We start from the raw sequence: 23,228 nt of genomic DNA, 5'->3' as shown, positions 1-23,228 counted from the left end.
TTCTCTCCTTCCTTCCTTCCTTCCTTCCTTCCTTCCTTCTTTCCTTCCTTCCTTCCTTCCTTCCTTCCTTCCTTCCTTCTTTCCTTCCTTCCTTCCTTCCTTCCTTCCTTCCTTCCTTCCTTCCTTCCTTCCTTCCTTCCTTCCTTCCTTCTTTCCTTCCTTCCTTCCTTCCGTCTCGCTCTGTTGCCTAGGCTGGAGTGCAATGGTGCAGTCTCAGCTCACTATAACCTCTGCCTCCCGGATTCAAGTGATTCTCTGGCCTCAGCCCCCTGAGCAACTGGGATTACAGGCGCCCACCAACATGCTGGGCTAATTTTTGTATTTTTAGTAGAGACAGGGTTTCACTATGTTGGCCAGGCTGGTCTTGAACTCCTGATCTTAGGTGATCAGCTTGCCTCAGCCTCCCAAAGTGCTGGGATTACGGACATGAGTCACCACACCTGGCGGAGTCTTTCTTTCTTTAAAGTTCTCAGAGTCTCCCTCCTTCCCCGCTTCCTACCCCTTCACCTTACATCCTTATGGCTTTGGCCCTATGTACCTATGTTTGCTTTCGCTGGCTCAATCTAGTGTTGTGGTTATGGGCACGGGCTCAGGACTCCTACACCCTTGACTCAGATTCCAGCTCTGCCAAGTACTAGCTGCAGAAATTGAGCCAAATTCACCAAACCTCCCTGCTCCTCAGCCTCCTGGCTGGCTGGGGGCCTCGCGCCTAAGGTTTCTGTCAGGACCAGGAGGAATAAGCATGCGATGAATGCAGTGAGGTGTCTGGCACTGGATGAATGGTAGCTATTGTCATCATCCTCATTATTATTATTACTAATAAAAGGTAACCCACGGCCAGCCTCTCTGTAGCCAACAATTAGATGCTTATCTGGCATGTGGAATGCATGGGGGGAGGGCCCTCCCACCAATAAAATTGGGGCCACTCCCTGACCTCGGTTTCTCACCAGGATCAACCACCCCACGAGTGAGGACCGGGTGGAGAATGTACCAGCTTTCTGAGCCACACCCGCTGACGCTTTTCGCCCTCAGTCAAAGCCTCTCTGAGAACCTCAGCCAATTCTGTGCATTTCATGATTTTTTCTTTTTAAAAAAGTTATTTATCTATTTCTCTTTTTATTTTAGAGAAAGGTCTTACTATGTTGCCCAGGTTGGCCTTGAACTACTGGGCTCAAACGATCCTGCTGCCTTGACTTCCCAAAATGCTGGGATTACAGGTGTGAGTCACAGTTCTGTGCATTTCAGAGAGATATGTATTCAAGTGGGAACCAGCTACCACTGGGTTACATTAAGTGTCTGGTTTAACAAGGCAGGGATGTAAAACAGCATCCGAAGGTGGCCACAGTGAGCAGGAACCACAACACACACACACACACACACACACACACACACACTCTCTAGTCTCACAGGGGGCTTAGCCCCAGGTCAACATCCATGCAAGCTATGGCTTGACAATTTGACAAGCTACTTTTTACTCCCTTTATAGGTTAAGTGAAGAGGTTGAGTATTAAATGCATTATTATCATCACTGGTTCACATAGATTCCTTTCTTCATTTTCTTTCTTTTCCTTTTTTCCTTTTTTTGTTTTTTTTTTTTTGAGACGGAGTCTTGCTCGGTTGCCCAGGCTGGAGTGCAGTGGCATGATCTCGGCTTACTGCAAGCTCCACCTCCTGCGTTCACGCCGTTCTCCTGCCTCAGCCTCCCCAGCAGGTGAGACTACAGGCACCTGCCACCACGCCCGGCTATTTTTTTTTTTGTATTTTTAGTAGACGGGGTTTCACTGTGTTAGCCAGGAGGGTCTCAATCTCCTGACCTCGTGATCTGCCCACCTTGGCCTCCCAAAGTGCTGGGATTACAGGCATGAGTCACTGTGCCTGGCCTTTTTTTTTTTTTTTTTTTTTTTGAGATGGAGTTTTGCTCTTGTTGTCCAGGCTGGAGTGCAGTGGTGCAATCTCGGCTCACCGCAACCTCCACCTCATGGGTTCAAGCGATTCTCCTACCTCAGCCTTCTCGAGTAGCTGAGATTACAGGCATGCGCCACCATGCCTGGCTAACTTTTTGTGTTTTTAGTAAAGGGGGTTTCTCCATGTTGGTCAGGCTGATCTCGAACTCCCCATCTCAGGTGATCTGCCCACCTCGGCCTCCCAAAGTGCTGGAATTACAGGCGTGCCACCGTGCCCGGTCCCTTTCTTCATGTTCTCTGTCTCTTTCCCTGCCTTCTTTTCCTCCCTCCTACTCTCCCTCAGTCTTACAAAATGTGCAGTGTGGTTCTTATGTGTGTGTGGACTTTAATTTACGTCATTGGCATTGGATGATATTCTTACTGTATCCTAAGACACTCTGCAAATCGCACTATGTTTTTAAGACCCACCTGTGTTGTTACATGTTCATACATGTGTTTGTTGCATCTGACTGTTGCATCGGAACTTCATGGTGGGGCGTCCACCACGTTTACACAATTCCCGTACCGATGGGTACTTGGTGACTTCCAGTTTCTGGCCACTGCAAAGAACACTGCAAAGCGCAAGCTTGTACGTGTCCCCTTGTGGGTGTGTAAGAATTGCTTTGGGATGTATAGCCAGGAGAGAAATCGCTGAGTCATTGGGTGTGTGTATACTTGTTTGATGAAATAACGTCAGCTCCGTTTTCATAATTGGAGACACCACACTCAACCCAGTTGTACTTGAACATTCTAATGTCTGCACATCCCTGACAGCCCTTGACCTTATCCGCCCTTCTCATTTTCTCCAGACTACTTGATGTAAAGTCACATCTCACTGTTGTTTCAGTATCTAAAAAGTTTGAACATCTCCCTCTCTCTCTCTCTTTGGAGACCAGGTCTCACTCTGCTCACAGCAGCCTCCCAGGCTCAAGTGATCCTCCCACCTTAGCCTCAAGAGTAGCTGGGACCACAGGCTGACACCACCATGCCTGGCTAACTTTTAATATTTTAGAGGCCGTGTTTCGCCCTGTTGCCCAGGGTGGTCTCGACCGGCTGAGCTCAAGTGATCCACCCGCCTCGGCCTCCCAAAGTGCCGGGATTACAGGCATGAGCCACCGTGCCCAGCCTTGAACATCTCTTTGAGCATGTTAGCTTTTGGAGTTCTGCTTCTGCAAATCACCTGTTTGTAGCTTTTATCCGTTTACCTATAAGGATATCCATCTTTTTTCTCATTAATTCACAGGTACTTCTTGCCTATTATAGGTTCTAGTTCTTTGTCCATTTTGAATATTACAAATAACTTCTCCCATTCTGATAAATGTTTACCAATGGTCCTTACCTTCCCTTAAACCAAAATGTTTAATTTTTAATTAATCAAACGAATCAATGTTTTGTTATATGATGTGTGTTTTTTTAGGTCTTAAGAAGTTATCCCTTATCACAGAGATTCAAAAACAGGCTGGGTGTGGTGGCTCATGCCTGTAATCCCAGCACTTTGGGACGCCAAAGTAGGCGGATCACTTAAGGTCAGTAGTTCGAGATCAGCCTCTGGCCAACATGGCAAAAACCCTATCTCTACCAAAAAATAGAAAAAGCAGCTGGACATGGTTGCATGTGCCTGTAGTTACAGCTACTTGGGAGGCTGAGGCATGAGAATCACTTGAACCTGGGAGGCAGAGGTTGCAGTGAGCCCAGATCATGCCACTGCACTGCAGCTTGGATGATAGAGTGAGACTCTGTCTTCAAACAATATAAAATAAAATAAAATAAATATCTATTCACCATGATTTTTTCTATTAATTTTATAATATTATCTTTCACACAGTGGTCTTTAACACAGCTGGAACGCACTTTCTTTTTTTTTTTTTGAGACAGAGTCTTGCTCTGTCGCCCAGGCTGGAGTGCAGTGGCTGGATCTCAGCTCACTGCAAGCTCCACCTCCCGGGTTTACGCCATTCTCCTGCCTCAGCCTCCCGAGTTGCTGGGACTACAGGCGCCTGCACCTCGCCCGGCTAATTTTTTGTATTTTTTAGTAGAGACGGGGTTTCACCGTGTTAGCCAGGATGGTCTCAATCTCCTGACCTCGTGATCTGCCCGCCTTGGCCTCCCAAAGTGCTGGGATTACAGGCTTGAGCCACCACGCCCGGCCTGGAATGCACTTTCATGTGTAGTAGTAGATAGGTTTCTTTTTCTCTGCACAGCACACCAGCTTTTCTAATGCTGCTTACTAAATAAATGTACCATCATTCTCCCATTAATTTGTGTTGCTATTTTATCTTATATTAACTCCCTAATATATTATATGATGATACATCAATTTCCTATGATTCTCTCTCTGGGACCTCTCTCCTGCCTCTCTGGTCTACTTGTCTGTTCTTGCACTGATCCCACCCTTTTTTAAAAACATTGATTTTGTTTTGTAGCATGTCTTAATATCTAGTAGGGCAAGGAGTTTATTTCTTGCACCACAGCAGCCCTATTTTTCTCACCACTTACATCACCATGCAGGAAATACACTGATCTCCTCCACCCTTAATGGGAATGATTTACAGACATCTGTCCCCTCCTGGTTCTGGATCCAGCCTCCGTGTTAAAAAAAAAAAAAAAAAAAAAGGCATCCTCATCCAGGAAAAGAAAGTCAAGGCTGCCCAGGAAAATCTGCACAATGTTTTAGCTCATCTTTCAGTTTCTAGAAGCTTCGTTTCCCATACCATCCTCTCTAGGTTGGCACATAGAAAACCAACTACGGTAGCCCAGACACCCGAGATTGTATTCTGTCTGTTCCAAGCCCAGATGTAGGAAGTCCATGCATGGAGCTCTTAAGGAAATAATCAGAAATGTGAGCTGCTTTTTGTAATCCGGTCTTTATCCTGCAGCTTTTATTCTCATCATGCGAGGTGGCTGGTCTGCCTCCAGGCACCCATATTCCAGGTGAGAAGAGGTGGAAGGTCCAAAGGTCCAAACATTACTCTCTCTCTGTTATTTATTTATTTATGTAATTATTTTTATTTTTTATTTTTTTTTGAGATAGAGTCCTGCTCTGTTGCCCAGGCTGGAGTGCAGTGGTGTGATCTCAGCTCACTGCAACCTCCGCCACCCGGGTTCAAGCAATTCTCCTGCCTCAGTCTCCCAAGTAGCTGGGATTACAGGCGCCCGCCACCACGCCTGGCTAATTTTTGTATTTTTAGTAGAGATGGGATTTCATCATGTTGACCAGGCTGGTCTCGAACTCCTGACCTCATGATCCACCCACCTCAGCCTCCTAAAGTGCTGGGATTACAGGCGTGAGCCACTGCGCCTGGTCTACTCTCTCTCTTTTATCAGCAAAACAAAAACTTCCCCAGAAACTCCAGCTTTGTCTTATTGCTTAGAACTGGATCACATGGCCACCCGGATGTATCCAGGTCATGTGCCAACCTGAGCAATACTTGGGCTCGCCGGCAAGGCAGTGGGAAGAATGATAAGTAGATCTCAGTTGCACCCAGCTTGCCCTGTGCCAAGTCAGACAAGTCACAAAACACCAACCTCTGCCTCTTAGTCCACACACGTCTCCCCTCTGTTCACTTGTTTGCCCTTGAGCCTGAACCTGATGGGAAAGTGCATCCAGGCTCTGCCATTAGCAACAATCAGCGTGTGTGGGGATAGTGCTCGCATCTGTGGTGGGCAGAGAACGAAGCACACTGCTTCTCCCAAACTCTTTGTTTATTTTTCTTGAGACAGGGTCTGGCCATGTTGCCCAGGCTGGTCTCAAGCTCCTGGGCTCAAGCAATCCTCCTGCCTCAGCCTCTGAAGTAGTTGGGATTACAGGTGTGAGCCACCATGCCCAGCCTCTCTTCTTTTCATCACGGTTTTAGCAATTGTTCCACCAGTGTATTACCTTTACAACGGTTAAAGAAACTAGAAACTACCCAAATGTCTCCTCGTAGTTAAAAAAATGGATCAATAAATCAGAGTACATTTACACAATGGTATACTGCGCAATGAGAATAAAATAATTGAGAATAAAACATTTACAACCATAAACAAAAACCTGGGTGAACCACACAATATGTAATATTGAGAAAAAGAAGAAAAGAAAAAAAAAAGGCCAAACACAAAATAATATAGTGAATTCTCACAAGATCTGATTATTTTTAATTTATATAAACATATTATATTTCTATCTATATAAATACACTTATTTTTAGATGTTGTTCATAAATGGGCATAATTAATTTATGGTGATAGAAGTTACAAAAGTTGCTACACTTGGGGAGAAGTCATGAAAATCGCTACCCTTGCAGGCGAGGGAGTTAGGTAGTAGCGGAACTGGCTACACTTGGGGGGGGAGGTAGTGACTGCAAGGAGACCCCACTGGTTTTTCTGGGGAGCTGCTTATGTTCCATGGCTCCTTCTGAATGCTGGTTACAAGGGTGTGCTCTGTTTTGTGAAAATTCACTGGCGTTTATGATACTTCCGTGCTTGTTTCTTTCTTTTTTTTTTTTTTTTCTTGAAACAGTCTCATTCTGTCGTCTAGGCTGGAGTGCAATGGCAGGATCTTGGCTCACTGCAACCTCCGCCTCCCGGGTTCAAGCGATTCTCTTGCCTCAGCCTCCCTAGTAGCTGGGATTACAGGTGCCCACCACCGAGCCCGGCTAATTTTTGTATTTTTAGTAGAGACAGGGTTTTGCCACATTGGCCATACTGGTTTCGAACTCCTGACCTCAGGTAATCCGCCCGCCTCAGCCTCCCAAAGTGATGGGATTACAGGCGTGAGCCACTGTGCCCGGCCCTGTGCACATTTCTTTATGCTCATTGTCTTTCAATAAAAGTTAATTTAAAACATTGCTGCAAGGGCATCCATGGGGCAGACATCATTGGTTGCTCCTCCTCTCCTTTGATGACAGAATCCTGATTTCTCTCAAGGAGCAGCTCCACATGCTTTAGGGGAGGTCCTCCACTCCCCTAAAAAGAATAATCCTGTTTGGTTCAAATCAACCATGTTAACCTCTCCACCTCCCTCCCCACCCTGTCCCACCAGTCTGTGACTGGTTTAGCAAAGGACATGTGACCCAATTCTGGCCAGTAAGAATAAGATAAAATTCTGCTGGGGTGGTTTCTGGAAAAGCATCATCCTTCTCAAAGACAGACCCACTACAGATGTTGATCTTAAGGATGATGACCCCCCACCGAAGAGAACCAAGAGAAGCAGAGAGAAACAGAGATGCAGCGAGCCCTGACACCCTGTGTCTGGAGTTGCCCTTACCTGGATTTCTTGATATGTGAAATTAAAACTTTATTTACTATTGAAGACAGCGTGAATCTTCTCTTACTTGTTCCTCAAAGCAGCTTAACCAGAAACATCATTTTGGAAAACGTGCTCAAGACTGCTCCTTAGCTAGGATTCTGCTCCTATCTAGATTTTTTTTAATATTAAAAAAAAATTGAGGTGCAGTGCGGTGGCTTACACCTGTAATCCCAGCACTTTGGGAGGCTGAGGTGGGTGGATCACCTGAGGTCAGGAGTTCAAGACCAGCCTGGCCAACATAGCGAAACCCTGTCTCTACTAAAAATATAAAAATTAGCCAGGCGTGGTGGTGCACACCTGTAGTTCCAGCTGCTTGGGAGGCTGAGGCACGGGAATGGCTTGAACCGGGGAGGCGGAGGTTGCAGCGAGCCGAGACTATGCCACTGCACTCCAGCCTGGGTGACAGAGTGAGACTCTGTCTAAAGAAAAAACAAAACAAAAAAACAAACAAAAATCATTGAATTACAACTGTCACCCAGTACTATCTGCCCCTATTTTCACACCACACCACACACCCTGGCACCCCAGCCTTTCTGGAATGTTTCCCTAAAAAGTTGTGAGGACTTGTAAATGACTGGACACAAAGGGGAAGATAACGGTGACAATTATTGTATCATTTTGATGTATGTGTCCTTCTCTCACATCGTCGACTGTTCATCAGGTAGACACTTCTTGTCTCTTCTTCCTTGCTGGTAAGGAATAAGACGTGACAGAGAAATGTCAGAAACTCACTCTCCCAGCTTCTCTTGAAGCTAGAGTGTCAGCATTGGGACCTTCTCCAATGAGTGGCCATTGAGCTCAACCCAAGAACAGATCCAGGGGTGTGGGGGGACTCTGGAAAAGACTTTCTTTCCTACTGAAGAGAGCTCTGCCAGCAGAGTCTCTCCTTCCTGCCTTTTGTCATGGTGCATGAGAATGTGATGCCTGGAGCTGTGGCAGTCATTTTACAGCCACGAGATTACAAGCCTGAAGGAGAAAGCTGACATATTTTCTTCTTCCTGCCCGCACATAAGCTGAGGGAAGGCAGGGGTTTGGTGTCTGCTTTATTAATCCGTCTATCCCAAGTGTCTATAATATTGCTTGGCTCTCACAGGTGCTCATGAGCTGAATAAATGGATGAATGAATGAATGCAGAGGGCAGTAGAGAAAAAAGATGGGTCCCTAAGGACAAAATGTAGGAATCACCAAACCACAGTACCTCCCTCTTTTGGGGCTTCTTCTTATGTGAAATAATACACATCCTTATTTCTTCTTTCTTTATTTTTTTATTTTTTATTTTTTATTTTTTGAGACAGAGTCTCGCTCGTAGCCCAGGCTGGAGTGCAGTGGCGCCATCTCGGCTCACTGCAAGCTCCGCCTCCCGGGTTCACGCCATTCTCCTTCCTCAGCCTCCCGAGTAGCTGGGACTACAGGCGCCCGCCACCACGCCCAACTAATTTTTTATATTTTTAGTAGAGACTGGGTTTCACCATGTTAACCAGGATGGTCTTGATCTCCTGACCTTGTGATCCACCCATCTCAGTCTCCCAAAGTGCTGGGATTACAAGCGTGAGCCACTGCGCCCGGCCCACATGCTTATTTCTTAATCCACTTTGAGTTGGGCATTTTGTTACTGACAAAATTTTCTAGTGTAATTCCTTTTCTAGAGTGTTCAGTTTCCAGAGTATTCCCTGGAGTGACTTTCTATAACCACCCCTGAGTACCTTGAGGAATCTTAGAGCTGGATTGGCACGTGGAGATCATTACATTTCAATCCTCCCATTTTACAGGTAGAAAAACTGAGGTTCAGTAAAAGTACAAATGACCTTTACACAGGTCACTCAGAAAGTGCTGAAGACTGAAATATCTGTCCGTTGATGTGTTGTCCATTTCAATGACTACCATGCCCACAACCTTCTTAGGGGCCCTGCCCTGCCCACTGCTGTGGATGAAGGGGTGGCTGGGGGATCCATGTTGCACTCTGGACCCGCTTTTCAGACTGGAGACAGAATCTGCATCTGACCCTAGGACAGCCAACCAAAAATTCTTTTTTTCTCTAGGGGCTATGAACTAAGAAAACCAATAACTGCAGCCAGTTATGGGGGAGACAGGAGATGCTTTGATAGGCAACAGGCAGTCAATGTAATGAGAAAATAGAGGTGGGATGAGAAGAAAGAGACTGTAAAAGACACATAACTAGAGAAGAAGGGATAGAGATCCCACAGGCAGCTGCTTCTGCCCTGACATTTTCCAATTTAAATTCGTGAATATTCTTTCGATAACTGATATGGCCTGGCCCCGTGTCCCCACCTGAATCTCATCTTGGATTTTAACCTGAATCGTAATCCCCACGTGCTGGGGGCGGGATCTCATGGGAGGTGACGGTCCCCCCATGTTATTCTTGTGACGGTAGTGAGTTCTCTCAAGATCTGATGGTTTTATAATTTGCCCCCTTCACGCTGCCCTTCTCCTTTCTGCCGTGCTGTGAAGAAGGACATGTTTGGTTCCCCTTCTGCCATGATCATAAGTTTTCTGAAGCCTCCCCAGCCATGCTGAACTACGAGTCAATCAAACCTCTTTCCTTTATTAATTACCCAGTCTTGGGTAGTATCTTTGCAGCAACTTGAGAATGGACTAATACAATAACCCACCTCCCATTTCTACCCTGGCCAACAAGCATCTCCAGTTTGTTCTCCACAAAGAGCCAGAATGATCTCCTTTGTGCATGAACCAGATTTGGCTGAAAAATCTCCAATGACTCCCCAACTTCTCAGAGAAAACAAACAAGTGTCCAGTTCTATGGGTCTTCTTTCAGCTCCTGGAGAATGTCCAGCATGCTCCATGCTCCCATCTCAGCACTTGACACTTGACCTCCTTTCTGTCTGGAACACCAATGCCCCAGATGTTCATAGGGGCTGGCCCCCCACCTTTTTTTTTTTTTTTTTTTTTGGAGATGGAGTCTCCCTCCATCACCCAGACTGGAGTGCAGTGGCGCCATCTTGGGTCACTGCATCACTGCAACTTCCGCTTCCCAGGTTCCAGTGATTCTCCTGCCTCAGCCTCCTGAGTAGCTGAGATTACAGGCGTGTGACATCACGTCCGGCTAATTTTTGTATTTTTAGTAGAGACAGGGTTTCCCCATGTTGGCCAGGCTGGTCTCGAACTCCTGACCTGAAATGATCCACTTGCCTCAGCCTCCCAAAGTGCTGGGGTTACAGACGTGAGCCACTGCACCCTGCTTGGGGCTGGCCACTCTTTATCCTCTCAGTCTCAAATGCCACCTCCTCAGTGAGGCCCTTTGTGTTTGTTACAGTGGCTACTGTAACAAATCACTGAGGGTCTAGTTGCTTAAAATAACACAGATTTATTCTCTTGTAGTTTGGGAGGTCAGAAGTCCTAAAGATGTCACTGGGCAGAAATCAAGGTGGTTGGCAGGGCTGGTTCCTTCTGGAGGCTCTGGGGGGTCCATTCCCATGTCCTCCCTGCTTCCAGAGGTTGCCCATATTCCTCGGCTCATGCCCCTTCCTTCATCTTCATTATTATTATTATTGTTAGAGATGGGGTCTTGCTCTGTTGCTCAGGCCGGAGTGCAGTGGTGCAATCATGGCTCACTACAGTCCTGAACTCCTGGGCTCTGGTGATCCTCCCACCTCAGTCTCCCGAGTAGCTGGGACTACAGGCACACACCACCACTCCCGGCAAATTTTAAAAAACTTTTCTTTTTCTTTTTTCTTTTTTTTTAGAGATGGGGTTTCCCTATGTTGCCCAGGCTGGTCTTGAACCCCTGGCCTCAAGCCATGCCTCTGCCTTGGCCTCCCAAAGTGCTGGGATTACAGGTGTGAGTCACCACGCTCATCTTCCTCTGTCTTCAAAGCCAGCAGCATATCATCTTCCAGTCTCTCATTCTGATCTTTCTGTCTCTCTCTTATAAGGACCCTTCTGATCACGCTGGACCCACCCAGGTAATCCAGGATCATCTCCCCATCTCAAGACCCTTAATGACATCAGCAAAGCCCCGTTGCTATAGAAGGTAACATATTCACAGGCTCCAGAAGTTAAGATGGCATTTTGAGGTGGGAGGGAGGCATTATGCTGCCTCCCATTCCCTCCTTGATCATCCAATGCAGAGACTCCCCCACCCATGACATTTCTTCTCTTGCCTCATGCCCTGCTCTCATTGCGTTCATGTTACTTACATAACTGCTATGGCACCTCTCTCTCTCTCTCTCTTTTTTTTTTTTTTTTTTTTTGAGATGGAGTCTTACTCTGTTGCCAGGCTGGAGTGCAGTAGTGTGATCTCAGCTCACTGCAATCTCCGCCTCCCAGGTTCAAGCGATTCTCCTGCCTCAGTCTCTTGAGTAGCTGGGATTACAGGTGCGCACCACCATGCCCAGCTAATTTTTGTATTTTTAGTAGAGAGGGGGTTTCACCATGTTGGCCAGGCTGGTCTCGATCTCCTGAACTTGTGATTCGCCCGCTTCGGCCTCCCAATCATCTCTCTCTTTATTGTCTGTCTTCCACTCCTAGAATGTGAGCTCCACAAGGCAGGAATTTTTTGGTCTGTTTTGCCCAGTGCCTAGAGCCATTCCTGGTGCAAAATAGCCACTGGGGCCAGGGGTGGTGGCTCATGCCTGTAATCCCAGCACTTTGGGACGCCGAGGCGGGCAGATCACTTGAGGTCAGGAGTTCGAGACCAACCTGACCAACATGGTGAAACCGTTTCTACTAAAAATACAAGAACTAGCTGAGCGTAGTGGTGCATGCCTATAATCCCAGATACTTGGGAGGCTGAGGCAGGAGAATCGCTTGAACCTGGGAGGTGGAGGTTGCAGTGAGCTGAGATTGTGCCACTGCACTCCAGTGTGGTTGACAGAGTGAGACTCTATTGCAAGACAAAAATAAATAAATAAATATAAATTAAAAAATAGCCACCTGGCCAAGATTTATGAAGAAGGTGAAAAGTAGTCCGACAGGACCTCTGTGTCTCATAACCCAAGTGACCTCATAGACAAAACACACGAGCCTGGAGAGGGAGATGTGACTTTTTCACAGCCACCCTGCACAGGGAGGAGACACACACAGAGTCCACTTCTCAGTCAGTTTATTTCTGGGACTAAATTTGGGGCAGAGCTGCAGAGAAGGGATGGGCCCTGAGCTTTGGGATGAAAGTGTCCCAGGGAGATTGGGATGCAACCCCCACCCTGGGCAGTTGTGGAAATTGTTCCCAGGGTTTAGCTAGGGAAACAGGGTCAGCCCACCGTGGGGGAAGCGGACCCTGAGTCCAGGAGACACGGGGTCCGGGGCTGGAGAGATGAACATTCGCAACATCTCCGGGAAGGAATGAGGGTCTGAAAGGAGTGTTGGGGCTGTCCCTGCAGCGGGTAGGGACGCCGGTGTGTTCAGTCCTGGGATGACTCAAGAGTTGGCCTGGATGGTTTCCTGGATCCACTTGGTGAACTTGCAGAGGTTGGTGTAGACGCCTGGTCTGTTGGGCTTGGCACAAGGGTAATCTCCCCAGGACACGAGTCCCTGCAGGGAGCCGTTGCAGACCACCGGCCCCCCAGAATCACCCTGCGGGAGAGAAAGGGAGGCACGAGAGAGGCAGAGATGTGGCAAGGTGGGCAGAAGGAGACACGAGAGACCCAGAGATGCCCACAGATGGAGAAGATGGAGACAGACACACAGAGATGGAAAGTACAGAGATGAAGAGATGCAGAAAAAGACAGAGATGGAGACGCAGGCAAAAAGAGAGAGAGGGAGAATGTTATTAACATTTCACCCCAAATCCAACTTTTTTTTTTTTTTGGAGGACAGAGTCTCGCTCTGTTGCCCAAGCTGGAGGGCAGTGGCCCGACCTCAGCTCCCTGCAGCCTCCATCTCTTGGGTTCAAGCAATTCTCCCTCCCCAGCCTCCCAAGCAGCTGGGATTACAGGCGCCCACCACCACGCCCGGCTAATTTTTTGTATTTTTTAGTAGAGACAGGGTTTCACCATGTTGGCCAGGCTAGTCTCGAAGTCTTGACCTCAAGTGATTCGCCCACCTCAGCCTCCAAAGTGTTGGGATTACAGGCGTGGGCCACCACGCCCAGCCTCCAAGTTCAACCTTTAGACCCCATTTGTCAGTCTCCACTCACTCTTCCTCTTCCAGATTCCTCTTGTCCATACATCATTTCGGGGTGTCTGTGACCCTGCCTCTCCACATCTCGAATCTTTGTCTCTACTTTCTGTTCCAGCCAGTCTCCCTCATCGTGTGTCTCTCCACCTCTCTTTCTCTCTCACTCTCCCCTCCGGACTGTGCAGGCCTTATTTCTCTTACTGGACACACGCCTTCCTTCCTCACTCTTCACCAATCCATCCTTGTACCTCCCTTCTACAAAAATACAGTTCTCAGCCCCTGGATGAGGGCTTCTCGATCTGGGCACTGTGGGCATCTGAAGCTGGATAATGGTTTGTTGTGGAGGCCTGTCCTGTGCATCATAGCATGTTGAGCAGCACCCTTGGCCTCTACCCGCTAGATGCCAGTAATGACCCTCCACGCAGTTGTGACAACCAAATATGTCTCCTGGTATTGCCAATGTCTCCTAGGGGGCAGAATCACTCCCAGTAGAAATCCATTCGCGCTGACTAATTTGTGTTTCCCGTCCTCAATTCCCCATACCTCCCTATAATTACCCTCCCATAATAATACTCACTGCTCTTCAACAGTCATTTTTCCCTCCTTTCCTTCCTTCCTTCCTTCCTCATTCCTCTCTCTCTTTCTTTCTTCCTTTTTTCTCTCTCCTTCCTTCTTTCCTTCCTCCCTCCTTCCTTCCTCTCTCTTTCTTCCTTTCTCTCTCTCTCCTTCCTCCCTCCCTCCCTTCCTTCCTTCCTTCCTTCCTTCCTTCTTCCTTCCTTCCTTCCTCCTTCCTTCCTCTCTTTCTTCCTTTCTTTCTCTCTCCTTCCTTCCTTCCTCCTTCCTTCCTCTCTCTCTTTCTTTCTTCCTTTTTTCTCTCTCCTTCCTTCCTTCCTCCTTCCTTCCTTCCTCTCTCTCTTTCTTCCTTTCTCTCTCTCCTTCCCTCCCTCCCTTCCTTCCTTCTTCCTTCCTTCCTCCTTCCTTCCTCTTTCTTTCTTCCTTTCTTTCTCTCCTTCCTTCCTTCCTCCCTACCTCCTTCCTTCCTCTCTCTTTCTTCCTTTCTTTCCCTTCCTTCCTTCCTTCCTTCCTTCCTTCCTTCCTTCCTTCCTTCCTTCCTTCCTTCCTTCCTTCCTTCCTCCCTCTCTCTCTCTCTTTCTCTCTCTCTTTCTTTCTCTTTGTGACAAAAAGCTCTTGCTTTGTCATCCAGGCTGCTGTCTGGAGTGCAGTGGTGCAATCATGGCTCACTGCAGCCTCAAACTTTTGGGCTCAAGCAATTCTCCCACCTTAGCCTCCCAAGTAGCTGGAACTACAGGTGCAAGCCACCACACTCAGCTAATTAAAAAAAAAAAATAGTACATATTTATCTACTCTTTATTGCCTGTCTCCCACTTGGGGAACATGAGGTCCATGTGGCAGGAAGTTTTTGGTCTGTTTTGCCCGATGCCATATCCACCGCACCTGGAACCATTGCTGGTGTAAAATAGGCACTTGGCTAATATTTATGAAGGAAATGAAAAGTAGCTTGGGGCCGGGCGCGGTGGCTCAAGCCTGTAATCCCAGCACTTTGGGAGGCCGAGACGGGCGGATCACGAGGTCAGGAGATCGAGACCATCCTGGCTAACACGGTGAAACCCCGTCTCTACTAAAAAATACAAAAAACTAGCCGGGCGAGGTGGTGGGTGCCTGTAGTCCCAGCTACTCGGGAGGCTGAGGCAGGAGAATGGCGTGAACCCGGGAGGCGGAGCTTGTAGTGAGCCGAGATCCGGCCACTGCACTCCAGCCTGGGCGACAGAGCGAGACTCCGTCTCAAAAAAAAAAAAAAAAAAAAAAAAAAGAAAAGTAGCTTGAATGGATCTCTGTTTGAGGTAGAGAGAAATATCTATCTCCCAGCTGGGCACGGTGGCTGACACCTGTAATCCCAGCACTTTGGGAGGCTGAGGCAGGCAGATCACTTGAGGTCAGGAATTCAAGACAAGCCTGGCGAACATGGTGAAACCCCGTCTCTACGGAAAAAAAAAAAAAAATAGCCGGGCATGGTGGTGGGTGCCTGTTATCCCAGCTACTTGGGAGGCTGAGGTGGAAGAAACGCTTAAACCCGGGAGGCGTAGGCTGCAGTGAGCTGAGATGGTGCCACCGCACTCCAGCCTGGGTGACAGAGTGAGACTCCATCTCAAAAAAAAAAAAAAAAAGAAAAGAAAAGCAATATCTATCTCTGTTAGAGATAAATATGTACATACTACAATAATTATGTGAGCGGTATGAATAAAATCTACTAAAATAAAAACAATTCGTATTTTTTTATTTTTATTTTTAGTTGCCCAGGCTGGTCTTGAACTCCTGAGCTCAAGTGATCTTCCTGCTTCAGTTTCCCAGAGTGCTGGGATTACAGGCATGTGCCATTGCACACGGCCTCATTTCTTATTTACATGCATGCAAAATGTGAATAATTAGGGAGTCCTGGAATCAATGATTAGGAACGCCAAGACTTGCCTTTTTCTCAGTAGCAGACACTGTTTCAAGGCAAACCAGCTTAGCTGCCTGGACCTCTAAATTTCAACTTTCTTGTGGTTTCATTTCTCTCATTATTTTTTAAACTTAATACCTCTGCAGAGTTTCTTTTGGAAGGCTGTTAGTTAACTGCTCTGAGCCTTGGCTCCTTGTCTGTAAAATAGGGCTCATAATAACAGGTGAATGAGTTCGTGAGTGGAGGCATGCAAACTACTTAAAACAGTGTCCAGCAATTAGCCAGATGCTATTACTTTTATACTATTAGTATTAGTATTGTTGTAGTTGTTATTATTTCTTGCTTGCAGCTTTTAGTGGTCACACCCAGACCACACACCGGTATGAAAAAAAAAACAAACAAAAAAACACCTTGAGGTCTGGAAAAACAAGACAGTAACCTTGCCTACAGAAAGGCTAAATAGTTTTAAATGCTACCATTTGAATGAGATGTGTGTGTTTTTTTTTTGTTTTTTTGTTTTTTTAAGACAGAGTGTCATTCGTCGCCCAGGCTGGAGTGCAGTGGCGCAGTCTCGGCTCACTGCAAGCTCCGCTTCCCAGGTTCACACCATTCTCCTGCTTCAGTCTCCCCAGCAGCTGGGACTACAGGTGCCTGCCACCACACCCGGCTACTTTTTTTTTTTAGTAGAGATGGGGTTTCACCATGTTAGCCAGGATGGTCTTGATCTCCTGACTTTGTGATCTGCCCACCTTGGCCTCCCAAAGTGCTGGGATTACAGGCATGAGCCACCGCGCCTGGCCGAGATGTGCTTTCTTCTGTTAAAAGTCTCCCCCCTTGCCACCCACCCCTACACCCAGGGCACAGAGAAGAAACTGGGAGAGCTGGGAAGTTGTTGCAATTGTCAGGTTTGTACAGTTTTGGGGGGAGCTTTTTGTAGCCATGGGACTGGAGTACTCCTGAATCCTCAGCTTCCTATCTACTGTTGAAATGCACACCCTGCTAATGAGAGCTTGTTAACTTAAGTCCCTCTAGATCCCTTGGGAGCCTGGATACAAAGGAGGGTGCTGGTTGATGTAACAGTTTGATTTTAAATTCTGTCTTCCTCAGCAGATACAGCTTCCATTAGAACATAGGGAAGCTCTGTGTTGGTGACCAGTAAATACTGGTAGAACATTCGCCCCTGCCTACCCTTCCAGCCTCACTTCCTACTGCTCCCCCCACTTTTGTTCTCCATTTTCACTGGTTTCCTTTTCTTCTTTGAATCAGTCAAACTCCTTTCTGCCTCAGGGCCTTTGCACATGCCTTTTCTTTCCCCTTAAACTTCACAAGTTTAGCTTCTTTGTGTCATCCATTCTCTGCTCAAATGCCAGTTCTCCAAGGAGGCTCCCCTGACCACCTTTTTGAATATTTGCCCTTATTGTTTACTATCCTAAAACCATGTTTTATTTTGGGGTTAACCCTTACTGCTCTCTGAATATGCCCTATTTATGCAGATTCTTGACCACAGAGTTTTTTATTTTATTTTTTAACCTTGTTGTTCCTCCAGTCCTTCCAGCAGCTTTGTAATAAATCCCTTGTATTAAATATTCTCTTGCAAAAATACCTACCAGATTTCTCTTTTCCCTCCTCAAGATATTTTACCAGCACTTGCTGGAAAACTGTCATATGACAGATTTTGTTGAAACAAGACACTACCACATGCCTGAAAACTGCCAAAACTGATGTCTGTAATATGGAGTGCCCCCATTAGATGTGGTATCTTTATGCAGTGCACAACCTGCCCAACTATACAAAACAGCCTTGATCTTTCCCTCTAGACCCGTGCTATCCAATACAGTAACTGCTGGCCACATGTGGCTACTGAGCACCTGAAATGTAGCTAGTCCAAATTGAGATGTGCTGTCAGTATAAAATACATACTCGCTTTCAAAGACTTGATATGAAAACAAGAAAAGAATGTAAAGTATCTCATTCATAATTGTTTTATATTAATTAAACTTTGAAATAATTGTATTTGGGATACATTGGGTTATTAAAGTTAACTTCACCTCTTTCTTTCTTTCCTTCCTTCTTTTTTTTTTTTTTTTTTTTTTGAGACAAGGTGTCACTCTGTCTCTCAGGTTGGAGTGCAATGGCGTGATCTCACCTCACTGCAACCTCCACCTCCTGGGTTTAAGTGATTCTTGTGTCTCAGCCTCCTGAGTAGCTGAGATTACAGGTGCCCACCACCAGGCCCGGGTAATTTTTGTATTTTTGTATTTTTTTTTTTTTTTTTTTTGTAGAGACAGAGTTTTGCCATGTTGGTCAGGCTGGTCTCGAACTTCTGACCGCAAGTGATCCGCCTGCCTCAGCCTCCCAAAGTGCTGGGATTACAGGCCTGAGCCACTGCGCCCGGCCTTTTCTTCTTGTTTTAATGTGCCTACTAGAAAACTGGAAATGACATAAGCAGCTCAGCATTATTTCTACTAAATACCACTACTCTAGGGTTTGAGCTCTGTGAGAACAGGGGTCCTGACTGTCTTGGCGATGGCTGGATTCTCAGAACTTGGCAAAGTTCATGTTACTGAGCTGGCACTCAGTGTGCATCTGCTGAATAAAGAGAGAGGTGTCCTCACCTGGCAGGAGTCTCTACCCGCCTCGTCACCAGCGCAGAACATGGTGTCATCTATCTGTCTCGGGTAGGCATCCTCGCACCTTTTCTGACTTAGCACGCTGATATTCAAGCACTGGAGGACCTTAGGGAAGTGCACTGTCAAACAGGAACACAATGAGAGGTGGAGAAAGATGGAAGGTGGCAGAGATGGGTTGGTATCAAGAAGAACCTGGATACTCACCTTGGGGACTTCTGGTTGTCCCCCAGCCAGATACCAAGCACTTTGTCCCAGCAGAGGGACAATGAGAGGAGACGTTGATGGGTCTGACATCTTTAGTGGAATGAATTCTTCTGTTCAGTTTGATGAGCATGAGGTCATTAGAGTGGCCAGGGTGGGAGTAGCCAGGGTGGGGGATGGATTTGATCCCCTGGAACATCTGCTGCCCAGATTCATAAACTGGTGACAGGGAGTAGTGGCCGAGACGGACTCTGAAAACTCTGAGGAAGATGGGGCAGGTCACCACCAGCCCTGATCTCTATCTCCATGTCAACGCCAATCCCAACCCCACACCCAGCCCCAGCCCCAGTCCCACCCTCACCCCCAGTCCCCAAACCATCCTCAACTCCATCTTGGTCTCCAATTCCATGCCTGTCCCCATCCCAATCACAATTCCAAACCCATCTCATTCCCAACCCTAAACCTTTCGCTACCCAGAAGCCATCACACATGCATTCTCGAGCCCAAATCCAACCATCCCCAACCCCAACCCAAATTCCAATCCCCACTCTTAATTCTGTATCTGTTCCCAATCCCAACACCATCTCCATTCCATCTTCATTTCCACTCCAGCACGATTTTCACCCACCCCCAATTCTAAAGCCAATCCCAGTTCCACCTCCATCCCAAACCATTCGACCAATATACGCTCCTAACCCCAATTCCACCTCCACCCCAAACCATTCAACAATTACACGCTCTTAACCCCGAATCCAACCCGTCCTTAGCTCCTTCCTGTTCCCTACCACAACACTGGCCCCTCCACAACCTCATCCTCCCACCCTACTCTCCCGCAAAACTCCATCCTTAGTCCTATCCCCAACTCGACCTCCTGCTGCTCCCACATCCCCAACCCATCCCCACCAGCCCTCACCTCCATGCCTCCCAACCCCACTTCCCCATCCCCACCAGCCCTCACCTCCATGCCTCCCCAACCCCACTTCCCCATCCCCACCAGCCCTCACCTCCATGCCCCCCAACCCCACTTCCTCCGTCCCCACCAGCCCTCCTCTTGGAACTCCCACTCACTTCTTCCTGCAGTGGGCGGCCGTGAGCAGCCACTGTGGATGCACCAGCACCCCCCCGCAGTAGAGCTGGTTGGGCCCTAGCAATAGCGCAGCCTGCCACGGCTGGGTGTGCTCATCGCAGTCGGACCCGTTGATGATGCGACTGCTGCTGTCATCCGACCGGGCATCGTCCCCGGCCCCAGCTCCCACGTCCCGGTTGCTCCCAGAGGGCACGGTGTTAGAGGAATTGTCACAGGAAACATCATCGTTGGCGAGAACATGCTCTGAGGACGGAAAATGGGTTGGGCGGGGCTCAGAGGCGGGGCTTGGGCTCGGGGTGGGTCTCAGACTCAAGAGGCCAGACCTGCTAGAGGGTGGGTGTCTGACCTGCTGAGGGGGCGGGGCCAGGGTTTAGGGGCGGGGCCTGGAGAATAAGAGTGGCTCCGCTCAAGACCAGGCTCAAGCGTAAGGACAGAGCCCAGGCTCAGGTAGGGTTACTGGACTCTAACTGGACCTCACGGATTCCTGGAATTGGCTAGAACTAAATGGGAGGATAAAATTGGGTACAGGATTCCTGGACAAGCTCAGGGGTACAGCCAAGGCTGTGGGGGCTGGAGCCTGGGGATGGGAGGGAGACCAGGGCTTTAGGGATGGAACTGGTCTCAGGAAGTGGGGTCAGGCCTCAGTGAGTGGGGTCAGGGCTGGAGGCAGGAAAGGGTTTGGAATCGACTTGGTCAGGGCCGAGGCCAGGGTTATATGTTATAGTCTCCTATAAAGAGCTCTGACTTTGGGCGGGGTGCAGTGGCTCACATCTGTAACCGCAGCACTCTGGGAGGCCGAGGCGGGCGGATCACCTGAGGTTGGGAGTTCGAGACCAGCCTGGCCAACAAGGTGAAACCCCGTCTCTACTAAAAACACAAAAATTAGCCAGGCGTGGTACGCGCCTGTAATTCCAGTTACTCAGGAGGTGGAGGCATGAGAATCACTTGAACCCGGGAGGCAGAGGTTGAAGTGAGCCGAGATCATGCCACTGCACTCCAGCCTGGGAGAAAGAGCAAGACTCTGTCTCCAAAACAAACAAACAAACAAACAAAACCCTCTGACTTCTGACTCTGACTTTGAAGGGGGTTCTAGAATGTGCCCACAGAATAGGGACTGGAGCCTGGCTCAAAGGGTTGCGGCCTGAGGCGGGGTCAACTAGAGTCTGGCCTAGGGGCGTGGTTGAGGAAAGGAGGTGGGGTCAGAGCTCATGGGCGGAGCTGGGGTTCCCAAAGCTAGACCAGGAAAGAAGGGCTCACCTTAGGGGGCCACGTGGAGGGGAAAGAGCAGGCATAGGTTTCTGAATTCTCGGATACAACCTTGCCTCCTGGATCCTGTCAATCCCCTCCTCTCGTATACAGACCTACAGACTACATACATGCCCCACTCCATCATCAGTCCTCCCATGCCCATTCACTGGTTCTTACTCCTTTTTTTCTTTTTCTTTTTCTTTTTTTTTTTTTTTTTGAGATGGAGTTTTGCTCTTGTTGGCCAGGGTGGAGTGTAATGGGGCGATCTCGGCTCACCGCAACCTCCACCCCCCGGGTTCAAGCAGTTTTCCTGCCTCAGTCTCCCGAGTAGCTGGGATTACAGGCATGCGCCACAACACCAGCTAATTTTTTGTATTTTTAGTTGAGATGGGGTTTCACCATGTTGGCCAGGCTGGTCTCCAACTCCCGACCTCAGGCGATCCACCCTCCCTGGCTGCCCAAAGTGCTGGGATTACAGGTGTGAGCCACCACGCCCGGCCTGGATCTTACCCTTGCTAATGGCCCTGGCACCACCATCACTCACAAACTCACCCGGAGAACCATGCACACAACAGCAGTAACCTCCAAGCGTGCACGCGGTTCTGCAGACAGGCACGCATTGCCTCCACAGGCGCAGCTGACAGTACAGCTCTGTCTCCAGGTACACACGCTCACCAGGTACATATGCTCCTGGGCAGCCTTGCGGGATCGCACACCCTCATCCACAGTGTCTCAGTGCATGCAAAGATGCCATGTTTGCATAGATGTTCAGACTGCCACACACTGTTCTGCACACAGGCACACACCTCAAGTCGGTCACCTAGCACCCATCTCCCAGAGACAGCCATCCCTGCACCCTCTATCCCTCCAGGCAGAGACAGAAACTCCAGACACACAGCTGCACCATCACACATACCGTAGTATTTACACGGCCTCACACAGACACACACAGTCACGTACAGTCACCCTACATAGAGCTTCAGGGAGTCACAAGGTCACAAATACAAGCACCCATAATGCCGCACTCAGCCACAATCACACAATCACCTGCAAGCACACAGTCACACATTTCCATGGTGATGACCGCTTTTGTTGCACGAAATCCCGGGACCTCAGGGACAGGAACTGCAGATCCCTGCAGTCATACACAAAGCCAAGTCGCCACACACAGCCAAACACACAGTAAACACCCCCAGTGCCACATGCATTCACCCACATCACTGTGGAGCCACACACAATCTTAAATGCACACACAATCACAAAACCACACATACAGCCTCAAAGGGTCAGTGCCACCTGCCGCACAGTCACTTGATATGGGAAAAGGCATCCCCCTCCCCGACACACACCGTGGCAGTCACAGGGCCACATACAATCGCACAACCACAAATACAGACCGAGACTCCCATTCACCCAGTCCCGGAGTCACGCCCAGGCTCACACAGTTCCCCAGGGGACAGGCACTCTAGTGACGCAGAGGCAGTCCTCCCTATCCCACGCCCCCCCCACCCCAGAGTTCTGGTTACCTGTGACCCCCAGAAGCAAGGCTGTGATCAGAGCACAGAGCGCCCACATCCAGGGGGTTCTTGCTGTAGCCATGGCCGCTGCACCTGGATGGGGGATGTCAGATGGTTGGGAGGCCCAGGGGATCCCGGGAGCCCTTAACTCACTTCCCCTTCCTCCCCTACCTTATTTCCCCAGGTGGAGAGGAAGCACAAGACGCTGTGCCGCCATCAGCACCGTGCTGAGACCCAGGCACTATGGAATTCAGCAGATAGGAGTCTAGCAACCTCCAGACGGGGCGAGGAGGGAAGACAGAGAAAGATGTGGGTGCAGGACGCACAGACACCTCTCCTTCCCTGCCTGCTGAGCCACCCTCCCCAGGTCTCACCTGCCCTGTCCCCCAGGTAGGGGGTGGGGGATTCGCTTCCAGTTCAGCCGCGGATTTCTCAGGCCTGCACCTTCCTGGCCACTGCCTCCTCCTGGGCTCTGGGCACCAGGCCTGAGTTATAACCACCCACTGCTCCCTGGGGCACATTCCCGGGCCATGAGGTGCCTATTGGGCCTTAGCAATCGCTCCTCCTGCTCCCCCCATCTCCACCCCCAGAGCACCCCCCATCCCGTCCGGAATACCACTCCCTACCTCCCTGGCTCAGAGGATGGGGAGGGGTCTCCGGAAGCCAGACCAGCCCCTTCCCTGCCTCCCCCAGCCTTAGGGATCTGGCTTCTCACCAACTCTGTGTCACTCACTGTTCCCGGCGCCTGGATTGTTGCTTGC

The 23,228-nt window shown here is 48.8% G+C and overlaps 1 protein-coding gene across 3 annotated transcripts; it reads right to left on the bottom strand.

Moving 5' to 3' along the window:
* Positions 1-12,293: 12,293 nt before the first annotated feature.
* On the bottom strand, positions 12,294-22,987 carry KLK5 (kallikrein related peptidase 5). Of its 3 annotated transcripts, XM_037992002.2 has the most exons (7): positions 22,846-22,987; positions 22,639-22,708; positions 22,477-22,560; positions 19,684-19,945; positions 18,619-18,875; positions 18,400-18,533; positions 12,294-12,780 (listed from the first exon to the last, which is right to left on the bottom strand). In XM_037992002.2, exons 3-7 carry the CDS (start codon positions 22,547-22,549, stop codon positions 12,625-12,627), a joined length of 882 nt encoding a protein of 293 aa, XP_037847930.2. In that variant the 5' UTR covers positions 22,550-22,560; positions 22,639-22,708; positions 22,846-22,987; the 3' UTR covers positions 12,294-12,624. The 3 variants fall into 3 exon arrangements, with proteins under 3 accessions (XP_037847930.2, XP_007995907.3, XP_072872235.1); XM_007997716.3 differs by having other exon boundaries at positions 22,639-22,987; XM_073016134.1 differs by lacking the exon at positions 22,639-22,708.
* Between the last annotated feature and the right edge of the window lie 241 nt (positions 22,988-23,228).

The sequence above is a fragment of the Chlorocebus sabaeus genome, chromosome 6, assembly GCF_047675955.1.
Source record: "Chlorocebus sabaeus isolate Y175 chromosome 6, mChlSab1.0.hap1, whole genome shotgun sequence".
Lineage (NCBI taxonomy): Eukaryota > Metazoa > Chordata > Mammalia > Primates > Cercopithecidae > Chlorocebus > Chlorocebus sabaeus.
This window is presented reverse-complemented; position numbering and strand designations above follow the sequence as displayed.

Bases quoted from the DNA above. Each gene is read 5' to 3' on its own strand.
- KLK5 (XM_007997716.3), bottom strand. From the start codon at position 22,549: ATGGCTACAGCAAGAACCCCCTGGATGTGGGCGCTCTGTGCTCTGATC. The intron at 18,534-18,618 runs GTGAGTATCCAG...CCTGTTTGACAG, and splicing joins GACAACCAGAAGTCCCCAAG to TGCACTTCCCTAAGGTCCTC. The intron at 12,781-18,399 runs GTGAGGACACCT...TCTCTCCCGCAG, and splicing joins CGGGTAGAGACTCCTGCCAG to GGTGATTCTGGGGGGCCGGT.